The following is a 12,710-nucleotide window of genomic DNA, read 5'->3' on the forward strand; positions in this document are numbered from 1 at the left end:
CCTAAGTTTAAAAAAAAAAAAAAAGCATTACAGGAAAACTAATCTCCCTAATGCATTTTAGCTCCCACTCATAAACCACACTAAAGGGGATCCCAAAAAATTGCCCTGTTCATCTGAATCGGATTTCAAAATGCAATACTGTACAGCAGGGTTGGTGGCCATCACGTTTGGCCGCATCCCTTCTGTTCTCTAATTCCCTGTGTCTGATGCTTCTGCCTGGCTTTCTGCATTAGGGTGCCAGAGACCAGACATTACTAGGCCAGACATGCTAGCTGCCACTTACGTAGTTAAGCTCTGCTTGTATCTGTTATGAGAAGAGTAGAGCTGCTTATAGGAGTTAGTTTGGTGCAGGTCAGAAGGAGGCTTGGGGGCTGTAGCTAAAAAAAGAGGGCAGGTTAGTCCTCCATCTAATTTTTTTTTTTTTTTTTTTATTAATAGTTTTCTTTAAAAACAAACAAAAAAAAAATCAGTGTCCTTCTTTAGCCATATCCTTTTTGTAAAGTCTATTTAAGAAGTTAAAGGAAAAGCACAGTCATGGTATATGGCCAGAAGTCCAGCAAAAAGGCAATGTGAATGCTGCAGAGAGAAAGGAACATATCTTGATAATTAACTGTAAATAGCAAAAATTTAATTGGTTAATAAACTACAACATAATGTTAGTTTTCACATTATGTATCCTTTAAAAGATGTTTTGAAACCAACTAAAAAAAATATAATTTGCACACACACGCACATATATACATACATATATAAAAACATATATAAAATAATAATAAATTAATGTTTTGGTCTTCACAGAGACCTTTCTCAATCATTTTGAAATTTTATATTTCTTGACTCTGGCACCCAGGCAATTAGCCCTGCAAATGCATGCATACTTTTTCTTGTGCTTAGAAATGATTACTTTGTATAAGAGACAGCTTTAGTAGCAATCTTTGCATTTGTATTTTAGATGTAGCCCTGTTAACTATAAAGATTCCAAACCATAAAGAGTATTTTGTGCTGCACCACTGTTATTAGGCAGTTTATAGTAGAGGTGTGTTTAGGTGTGTGGTTGCTGCTTTCTGCTTATCTATTTATTATCCCTTACAGTGGCTTGGTTCTCTGTGGGTGCCCTGTTCATCTCAATACCGGCTCTAATTGGATACCTCCAGGAAATGTCCAAAATCCACATCCCTGAGCCTGAACTCGCCCGAAGGAAATATTACAGCGTAAGGCGGGAAGAGCTACAGAAAGTTAAGCTTTCTCGCCAAGAAGCAGTGGCAGAGTTTAAAAGTTTGTAAGTAACTGTACTAAAAAAAATTACCATTATAACATAACGGTTGGATGGCGTCTTAGCAAGTGAGGGAATACAGGGTTATGGGAGATAGCTCTTAGTACTAGTTGATCTAGGGACTGGTCCGATTGCCATCTTGGAGTCAGGAAGCAATTTTTCCCCCTCTGCAGCAAATTAGAGAGGCTTCAGATGGGTTTTTTGCCTTCCTCTGGGTCATCTAGCAGTTAGGCAGGTTATGTATAGGCATTATGGTTGAACGTGATGGACTTTTTTCAACCTAACTTACTATGTTACTATGTAAGTGTTGTTAAAACAAGAATATGCATAAGCCAAATGTTGTGCTAAACCAATTATTTGGCATCAGAATAAAAAATAATAATTTCACCACAAGTATACTTGTTATTTTAACATAAAATAGTTACATAATTACTTTAACACAAAGGTAAATAACAGATATATAAAGGTCTGGTATAACAGGTACCAGGGGAATTGCTGATACTGAAATAGTGCCCACTTGTGGTCAAATTACGCCAGTGTGGGTACTTATAGTAACCAATTAGCAAATAGGTTTTAACACTCTAATAATTTTACTAATAGTTTGAAAAATAAAGCAAACATCTGGCTGGTTGTTATGGGAAACTGCACTGGTACTGTTTAACATCCATCTCAATAAATTAGCTACCTTCATAGTGGTTTGGTTTAACTTCAGCTGTTTTCAGCTGGTTAGTATAATGTCCCTTATTGTGTACGGGCAATGATTTTAAAGGAGAATTAAAGTCTCAATCGCTGGGGGGAGCCAAATGTTAGACACACCCCCTGTAATTATAATAGCTTACCTGATACCCCAGGCCAGTGCTCTTGCTTGCAGAAAACTACACCGGACCAGGGTATTCTGGTTCTTTGGCCTGATCTTTTTTCCTATTCTTACTTTTTTCCCCGGGCTTGAAAGAAATGGCTTCTCATTTCTAAGTTCGCTCTCTACTTCCGCAGAAATCTCCTGGGCCAGTGCAGGTGTTAGGGGACCAGAGCACTGGACCAGGTAAGTGATACATAATCAGGGGTGCTTAACATTTTGGCACCCCTAGTGATTTATATTTTAGTTCTCCTTTAAAAAGGGTAGTTCACGCTTAAATTAACATTAACATACCTGTACTAAAGTTTTAGTTAAAGGTGTAGTAACCCTTTAAAACAATATAGTCACAGAACTGCAACTTTTTTTGTGTTTTCCTTATTCAGTCTATAATGCCAGTTTCTATGTAGTGATAGCAGTTAGTGGCCCTACTATTGGTGGAGAAGCACCCTGCAGAGCCTTCTATGATTCATATGTATGAAAACAACCCAACAATACTCAAATATGGAGGCTGGGGGTATATGATGTTTCACTGTGTGCCATAGGTCTTATAAATTTCATACTAAGATTTTATATCTGCGGTTATTCTTTTTGTTACAGTTTAATCCACTTGGAGAGCATACTGAATTTGATATGTGGCAGCTGCGAGCGAGTCTATCAAGTCCTGTACTGGCAGAATCCTACCGCTTCATTTCAGTAAGTAGCAGCCACAAATCATACAAACCTGGGTAGTCATCTTGAGCACTACACTGTGTAATGCAAGCAGGATAGTATATAAGAAACTATCATAGGAACTAACTTTTTACAGTGTTGGGGATGATATTAAAATGAAAATGCGTTGAATTAGTGTTTCACTACTTTCATCAGTTCTTTGGTAGCAGTTTATGGTCTCTCTTCACCTTTTTTTTATTACACTTTAAATAGTGCGGCACACTTGGTTCTCTTGGTGGTAAATATATGTAGTAAATATATGTAGGTCAGTTAAGGCAAGTGACAAAAAGAAGCATGTTATAGTATGTATGTTATAGTATGGCCAATTCTTAGCAACTTTTCAATTGGTCTTCATTTTTTTTAATTTTGTTTTAGTTTTTTAATTATTCTTCTGATTTTTTCCAGCTTTCAACTAAGTGTCTCTGCCCCTGGCAGAAACAAAAAATATGTTACTCTTTAGTGGTTATCTTTCTATTCAGGCCCTCTCCTATTCATAATCCAGTCTCTCATTTAAATCACTGCCTGGTTGATGTGGTAAATTAAACCCTAGCAACCAGATAGGTGCTGAAATTCCAAACTGGAGAGCTGAGCAAGAAGCTAAATAATTAAAAACACACAAATAATGAAACATAAAGACCATTTGTAAATTATCTGAGAATATCACGCTCTATATAATGCTAAAGGTTAATGGGGTGACCATATAGACCCCAAGGCTGAACAACCATTACTGTCCTGCTTTACCTGTGCAGTGTATGTAAACGTTTCATGGTATATACACTTGTTTTGGTTGCTGAGATTTTGACATTATGTTAGTGAATTTAAGTTCATAAGCAATATGTAGACCTGGTCCATAAAAAAATAATCAGGGCAATAAACCTGGGCCTGGGCTACCCCAGACACTCCTCTACCCCCGCTGTTTAACCGGCAGAGCAAGTCTAAAAAATTCCTCTTAACCACCCCACTTGGTCATTGTCTGTAGTGAAGGCATCCTAAAATAAAAAAAAATTGGTACCTAGGTTACCTTGATGCATATTTTTGTTGGGGGTTCATCTGCACTTTCTAATTTCTGCAGATTATTCCACCATGTGCTCTTATCAGTAAGTCTTCAGCCATCACTATGAAACCCTGCAATATCTGGGCTATCCAAATGGTCAGTTGTTAGTCTCAGCAGAACCATGAAGGGCAGAATGCACCTGCTTTTAAAGCCCCCGGGATATGTGCTATAAACTGCTCCAATAGCTTTTATCTACTTAAATAAAATGCAAAACACACTGTAATGTGACTTGCATCTTACTAAAAACAGCCTGAAATTGAAAAAACTAACAGCCAGTAATAATAATATTTATATTAACTAGGCTCCTCACATCTTAACAACGTGGAAAATGCCTTTTTGGGTTGCAGGCTCTTTTTTATTTTAGCCTGAAATGCTTGGGTAGTAGTGACCAAAGACGTGCAGTAAAAAGAAATGGGATTTACTCTCCTTTTTTTAATGGTTTTTATTTTTTATTAGCTTGCTTATATTAAAATATTTCTTTCCTGCCAAAGAAAGAAAACCAAACAAGGCTACAGTGCGCTTCCTATCCCCTCATTATACATAAACGGGAAAATGTCTGCTTTTAATTCCTGCTTTGTTCATGTGTATGTGGTGATCGTAGCTATTTATTAAAGGGAACATAAGCATTCCATATAAGGTAATGTTAAATTATCTGAGTGCTCTTCTTTACTTTATCAGTATATTTTTGTTTTCAGGCTCTATGGACTGCTGCTGGGTGCAGTGTGCATTATTTATCTCCTGCCTTTGTACTGGGTTTTGGCCATTGTGAACAGCACTTTATTTTTAAAGAACTCTGACTTCTACAGAGGTAAGAAGAGCGGGGTTTTTATTTTACATTGACACCTTGGGATGACATTTTGTAATTTCAGCCGATAGGGTTTTTTAAAACCCCAGTCATGGCGATGGAAAACAGTCACGGTGACTAATCTACATGCACAAATATACAGGGGACTAGTCACCGCAACTGGATTATAAAAATCGTGGTGACTAATCGCCCCATCTGTCTTCGCTCTAAGTGTGACGGACTGCTGTAAATACATTTGCTATAGTAAAGAAGAAAACCTAGTTCATATAATGAGCTGACTGATGTTTGGTGTTTTTTTAATGTTATTATTGAAAAAAAATCTAAAGAGTTGTTGGGTTTTTATGTTTTACTAAATGATTTACTCTGCAGTGTAATACTTTTCCTCAACCTAAGCAAGCTTTATAGTTAGTGCTTTTCGTACCAGATTTTATCTTCTTAGAATTGTTTAAATAAATGAAGGGGTGTCCAAGTGGCTGCCTGGAGGAACCCTTCTTGTGGCCTACAGCTCTGTGTCATTTTGCGGCCAAAGTCTCCAGTTGAAGTCTAGTTCCTTAGAGACTACGAATGTAGTGCATTTTACAAAGTGCAATATTCTAATGCAAACCATAATATATATATTATGCTTGTTCAAGAAATCAACAAAGCCATTCTTAAAGACATAAAGACAGAACCTGCCGTTACAACATCACCCGGTAGGGCATTGTAAGCTCTTTTGGGCAGGGCCCTTTTCATTTCTTGTATTGGTTATTGGTTGCTTTATATGTTACTCTGTATGTCCAATGTATGAAACCTACTTATTGTACAGCGCTGTGGAATATGTTGGCACTTTATAAATACAGAGGAACATAAGTATTTGAACACCCTGCGATTTTGCAAGTTCTCACACTTGGAAATCATGGAGGGTCTGAAATTCACATTGTAGGTGCATTCCCACTGTGAGAGGCAGCATTTAAAAAAACAATTCAGGAAATCACATTGTATAGTTTTTTAAGAATGTATTTGTATTGTACTGCTGCACATAAGTATCTGAACACCTGAGAAAATCAGTGTAAATCAGTAATATTTGGTGCAGAAGCCTTTATTTGCAATTACAGAGGTCAAACGTTTCCTGTAGTTCTTGACCAGGTTTGCACACACTGCAACAAGGAAAAAGTTCCCCTGCTATCGGCCTATAATAACCTCTAATGTACCTGTACAGAGTAATCATGTCCCTTAGCAAGTGCCTTTTTTCCAGAGAAAACAACCCCAACCCTGACCGTCTAACCTCATAGCTTAAATCTTCCATCCCCTTTACCAGTTTAGTTGCAGTCTCTGCACTCTCTCCAGCTCATTAATATCCTTCTTAAGGACTGGAGCCCAAAACTGCACTGCATACTCAAGGTGAGGCCTTACCAGGGACCTATAAAGGGGCAACATTATGTTTTCATCCCTTGAGTCAATGCCCTTTTTTATGCAAGGCAGCACTTTATTTGCTTTAGGAGCCACAGAATGACACTGCAGCTTACTACCCACAAAATTCCCAGATCCTTCTCAATTGAGGATGTCCCCAAACACAATTCCATTTAGTTTATAACTCACATTTATGTTATTTCTACCATACTACATATATTCTACTACTATAACCTTGTACTTATCAACAAAGCAGTGTGTGGCATTTCCTCACGTTTGTGTTGGAATGGCATCTCTTCTACTATGCCGTGTATTTAACAGCATTTGCATCCAGTTTGTTCAATTTTTTATTAATGGAATTGCTGACAGGTCCAGGCTGGCGTAATTCCCTTATGTCCGTGCATTCACTTCATCAGAGCAGGTTAGATGTCCGCATGTTGGAGTAGCATTGGCTGCAAGTCCATACTGAATATGCTGTAAGTGAGAAAATTCTCTGTTCTGTTGCAACACACTGACCACAAGGAGGCAGTGGTTATTGCAGAATGTATTTATCTGCAGAATGTATTTATCTGGGTCCCCTACACAAATCTCTCTTAACCATAATAAGCTGTATTTTGATAGCAAAGAGTAAGATTAATGTTCTCTTCATTTGCTGCTGGATTTGCAATACCTCAATCAATAGTATATAATATATGTGGTAACAGCTCATTTAAATCCAACTGTACTCATTAGATGAATCTACTAATTTAATTAGTAAAACATGTTTAGGCTTTGATCATCTCCTACCCATCAGTTTATTTTAGTATGAATTACTCTGTCAGAAGCTATTAACACAGGCATCTAGATTGTTTTTATTAGCTGAAATATGATTTAAGCTGTTTGTTGCTGTGGGTATAGCCAGAGCTGAAAAATCATTGTTTATTACAGTGTGAAGAATTGGGTTTGCCACTGGCCACTGAAGATGGGAAAAAAAATGATGGCATGAACATGAGATGATTTCTTAGTTAGGGCAAGACCCTCTTATGTTATACTCTTAAAAAGTTTTGTAAAGGGACTACAGTGTATCGGCTTCTTTAATTAGTATTTTATCCTTACCTTCACACTTACCTGCCTGGTTTTTCATGCATAGCCCCACCTTTAGCATTAGCTATCCTGCCGGCAAAGCATAACTAAGGTTGATCTTGAAATGTTAGGTGCTTCCAGCGAGAGCAGTGAGAGCATCAGGTCCATGGCAGATTGCCTGCATTATATCTTTGGTGTGACAATACCTTGAGGTACTGTGCATTACATTTAGCATTTCAAAAAAACATTTCACCTCCTATGCTCCTACGGTCTTTATTTGTATATAATCTGTATTGTTTGGAGTGCATATAATAGGCATGAGTTTCAAAGCAACAGTGGTCATTTTTTTAATACTTACTAATACTGGTATGGGATCCCTTATCTGGAAACCCATTATCCAGAAAGCTCCAAATTATGGAAAGACTGTCTCCTATATACTCCATTTTAATCGAATAATTCAGATTTTTAAGACTGATTTCCTTTTTCTCTGTAATAATAAAACAGTACCTTGTACTTGATCTCAACTTAGATGTGATTAATCCTTATTGGGGGCAGAACAGTGCTGTTGGGTTTGATTAATGGTTTGTTGATTTTTCAGTAGACTTACGGTATAGAGATCCAAATTACGGAAAGACCCCTTATTCGGAATACCATTGGTCCCGAGCATTGTGGATAATGGGTCCCATACCTGTATGTACAAAAATGTGTATTTTATTTAGAAGCCACTAGGCTGCTTGTAAGGAAGGGAATGCAGCACTAGGTGGCAGAACTGTACCTCAGATTGACTATAATAAGCAGTTACATTTGAACAATGAATTTCTCAAACATGGCAATACCAGTGCTTTTCTTAGCAATAAGGAAATGTTTTAGGGCTTCCAGTTGGTTGGTGGACCCTTAATATCAGGTTCAATAGAGAGGGCCTTTGGGTTTCCAGTCCAACACTGTATGAATCTCTGTTAACACAACATTTGAGGGAAAGGAAAGGTAAAACGGGGGCAAAATGTTAGACGCCCCTAAGGAATTATAATCCCTTACCTGATTTTCTGGGCCCGGTGCTCCTGTTATGAGAAAACTACAACGGCCCAGGGTACTTAAGTAACACAGCCAGTGCCTTGATTCCTGGTGATTGTCTGTGGCTGAAAGTAGGTTTTTTCGTATTGCAGGCAATTGGTGAGGTTGATTTGACAACCTACTGACACTGTTTTTCATTTTGTCGACCCTGATGATAAGCTCATCTTAAATACTTGAGAGCTTGTGTCTGAGCTGTGTCAGTGGCACTTCTATAAATATGGGAGCACCCACAAGCATTAACCCATGTGTCAGGTTGTTATTTAATGAGCAATTGAAATGCTTCCCAAGGACATCTGAAGCTGTAGGCAAAAATGATTTCGAAGGACTCCGTATTTATATAAAACCATGTTAACCTGTTATACTAACAATACCCATCCTACTAAATTACAACTTCTCGGGGGTTTACCCCCAGGGTATTTACACTTGCACTCCCCCCAAAACTGTAGCGCAACCCACAATTGTATGATTCGTGACTAGGATGTAACTTTATCAGAGCAGTGCAAATTCCCTGTTATACACTGTATACCCTAACCTTTATGATAAATATAATATATATATATATATATATATATATAGTAGATAATGTAGCCCCTAATGTATTTTATATACTAAATGAAAGAAGGCACATGACAAGGCATTTAATACAGGTCATGTCATTTTGATAAAATAAAGTTTTAGGATGGGGTATATTATTCATTTTAATCTACAGCTTTCCTTATTTATATGTCTTTCTCCAAAAGTCCACCCTCTCATCTGTTCCACTCCCTCCCACCCATCTGTTCACATCAGTTCTACTGCCTCCCACCCTCTCTCTCTTCTCTGTTCCTTCCTGCCATCCACTTGTCTCTTCTTTCTCCCTGCTTTCCCCTTTATATGTTGTATAAACACTTCCGGTTCCTTACATCTTGCCCGCCCATAGTTGCAGATCAGACAACAGGCAAAGATAGAGAGCAGCAGTAGGTCGGGTGGTCAGTGGAGGCAAGAGGGGATGGAGACAGTGGGCAGACATGTGAGTGGTAACTCACATTAAGGGCCCCACTATCCCCACTCTCACAACAGTTGTGGTGTATACAGTGCTAAATGTAATAGGTGTTATGTGGAACTATAGTGAAAATATGGAAATATCAACAGGAATTATCCTTGTGGCTATGACCTATGGCCGATACTCTGCTACTCTGGCAGGCTGGTCCAGTCCTGCATCTATGGGACTAAATGGCAATACTGAGACAATATTATACCCGAGTTTGAAAATCGGCAAGGCCTCGGCAAAGAAACGGGTACCCTCTGGCAATCTTCAGCACTTGTGCCTTGATGTTAATGCAGATGTAGTCTGTCTCTTGTTTTTCTTATTGATTTTATAGCCACATATGGCTCTGTATCACTTAATTCGGCCAGCATTATCTGGAAAAGGAAAGAAAAGAGTCAATATATCATTATGAGTCAATATTAAGATGGAAACCTCATTGATATATAGTTGGAAATTCAAATTTGGATTTTTTTACTTTTACACATCTATAGAAACTCATTCCTTTTGCTTCCTTCCGCATTTAGGATTTACACCGTACAAAAAGAGCTGCACCTAATGGGAACCAATCACTTACTTTGCCAAATTCTCCTTTTCCCAGCACAGAAAAGGAGTAATTGGAGATGATGAATGGGTCCGGTCTAGAAGATTGAGCTGCTGGTCTCACGGGGTCAGCTTCTCATAGTGGGGAAAACAGATTTTATTTATGCAATAATATAGTACTACTAGAATTCCTTAGATGCAGTTGATTGCATTAATATTATATTTGCTCTACCATATATTACATTTGAAACACTCTAAGCACATCATTTTCCATAGTTATGCAAGAGAACCTTAGCATTATGGGAGGCATTTTTTATGGCAGTACAGAACTTTTTGTATAACTCCTTAACTTAATCCTTTAAGCACCTGCTAATTTGCAACAACCATGTACATTTTAATATTTTTAACAAATAAGCATGACACATGCTATTTTTCTATATGCATCATTGGTCTAGTCACCTATAGTAACCAATTAGAAAGAAGCAACTGTTGTTTTGAGTTACTGCACCTGAGCAACCTCAGTTGTGCTTATTATGTATGTAGGGATAAGCTGAAGTACACTGAGAGAGACCAATAAGATCTTTGCTTTCAAGTTGAAGTACACTGTTCCTAGTTGCTTGCTAGTTGGTTGCCGTTGACAAATGCTATTGTGTAACTTGTTGGCAACATTGTTGGTAACTGAGTTGGGAATTGTGTGGGCCGCTTATTTTTGCAAATTAGGGAAATATGTAGTCTATATGAAAAGTGCACAGGCAGAATCTCTAAATATAACAGGAAAGATGGAAAGCAGAGACCCCTTTTGGTTTGGGGAGTGATATATACAGTGGCTTGCAGTTATTTATTTGTAAAAAATGTTTGGAATCATGTATGATTTTCGTTCCACTTCTCACGTGTACACCACTTTGTATTGGTCTTTCACGTGGAAGTGCAATAAAATTGATTCATGTTTGTGGCTGTAATGTGACAAAATGTGGAAAAGTTCAAGGGGGCCGAATACTTTTGCAAGCCACTGTAAACATAAAGGTATTTATGAATGAGAATGTACAAAATTTAGTACAGGTCTATTCACCAATATTAACCTTGGTTGATACTGGTTAGTGTCCATGGGTAACTGCAGATGTGCAATTTAGCTCCTATTTTGGTGCACATGGTTGCACCCATGCTTATTTTACTATTATGTTGCCCCTTTTACAGTTGCCTTAGCCACATTAGTGCATGCTAGAATGCTATATTAATTCTGCAGAAAGCTTTACCATACCTGAGTAAACATCCCTATAAGCTACTTCCATTTTTAAGAAAGCAGCTGCCATTTTAGCTTGATCTCCATAGCTTCCTGCTGCAGCTCTAGCCGTTGGTAAGATATCCCACATTCTGATGGGAGGGGGAGTGAGTTCTTATGAATTATTATGGGAGGGGGGAGCAGGAGAGAGGAGAGAACTGTGTCGACTCTGGCCCCAGGAATGAAAGATTTTACTGAGAGAGGAAATCAGATACCCTAAGAATATGTTTACAAAAAAGGACACAGGAAATCCTGTGTTTCTTATGATAGAGGACCCAGTGCAGCTTTTCTGTGAGTGTTTCTGGCTGTATTTACATTTATTTACCTTTTTGTTAAAAGCTTACTTGGTTTTTACCTTTCCTTCTCCTTTAATGAAAAGCAGGGTGCCCATTCTGAAGGTACCAGGAGGTTTATCTGTGTGCATTGCTCATATTGCCAATTTGGTTTAAATTTCAGTCTCAGCCCTCAGCTAAGTCAAGTGTCAATTCTTGGATAGCACTGGAGTCTGGAGACAGGAATGGCATTCATGTGTATGTTAGTAATTACAGGCTTTGTGCTGGCTCCATCTGGGCAGTGGTTTAATGGTTGTTGGAACTTTGCAATTTATCCAAATGTCATTTTAATGTAGGCAAAAGCACTAAGGACATTAAGAACATTTTCTGATCTGATGAGACAGTTGTTTTGTTGCGGCTGCCTGCAGTGTAATCCAGAAGAATTCTCATTTTTGTATTTACAGAGAATACATTTAGTAATATGTAAGTTATTAAAAATGATAATATTAAACTAGAAAGGGAAGTTTGAGAACAAACTTCATGTTGGTTTGAAAAATGTGTCACTGAATGAAATCTGATCTGTTGTTGGCTCCACCTACTTTCTCTAACCTTGGACCATAGTTATATAGTAAAAACCACCGTGCAAAGTTTGGGGACCCTAGTTTTAATAGTGTCTGAATGGCAGCAACTTAAATTTCCCCACTGAAAGTCAACGAGTGACATCTGATTGGCGTTTTTTTCTAACCTGGAACTGCAGTTACTCAGTGACAAACTCTGCAAAGTTTAGGGACCCTAGTGACATAGTGAATAGTGAAAGAATGGCAGCAGTTTAAATTTAAATCAGTAAAAGTCAATAGGTAAATTGTGATAAGTGGTTAGTGGCTCCGCCCACTTTTTCTAACCTTGCGTCAAAGTCACCCTGTGACAAACAGTGGGCACCCTGGCATAAATAGTGTGAGAATGGCAGCATTTTAAATTTAAACCAATTTACTTCACCATTGAAAGCAAGTAGGTGAAATGTGATTGGCTTTTGGTGGCTCCACCCACTTTTTTAAACCTAAAAATGCAGTCCCCTAGTGACCCTGGTGTTAATACTGTGAGAACGGCAGCAGGTTGGATTTCCCTGAACTACTCTGAACCGCAGTTACCTGGTGACTAGCTCTGCAAAGTTTGGGGACCTTAGTATTAATATTTAAAGAATGGCAGCAGTTTAAATTTAAACGTATGAAGTTTATAGGTGAAATCTGATTGGCTGCCGTTGGCCCTTGCACTTTTCTAAACTTGGAATGTAGGCACCCAGTGACAAACTGTGCAAAGTTTGGGGACCCTGACTTTAAACATGTGAGAATGGCAGCAGTTAAAATTTCCCCACTG

General features: G+C 38.2%; 1 protein-coding gene across 8 annotated transcripts in view; it reads left to right on the plus strand.

Annotated features, from left to right (window-relative positions):
• zfyve27 (zinc finger FYVE domain containing 27) overlaps positions 1-12,710 on the plus strand; it is a 73,640-nt gene that overhangs the window by 12,783 nt on the left and 48,147 nt on the right. For all 8 annotated transcript variants that reach the window (XM_012966030.3, XM_012966029.3, XM_018095250.2 and 5 more), the window contains 3 exon segments: positions 1,093-1,279; positions 2,727-2,822; positions 4,587-4,699. In XM_012966030.3, the coding sequence (XP_012821484.1) occupies positions 1,093-1,279; positions 2,727-2,822; positions 4,587-4,699 (396 nt within the window).

This window comes from Xenopus tropicalis, chromosome 7 (genome assembly GCF_000004195.4).
Source record: "Xenopus tropicalis strain Nigerian chromosome 7, UCB_Xtro_10.0, whole genome shotgun sequence".
NCBI lineage: Eukaryota > Metazoa > Chordata > Amphibia > Anura > Pipidae > Xenopus > Xenopus tropicalis.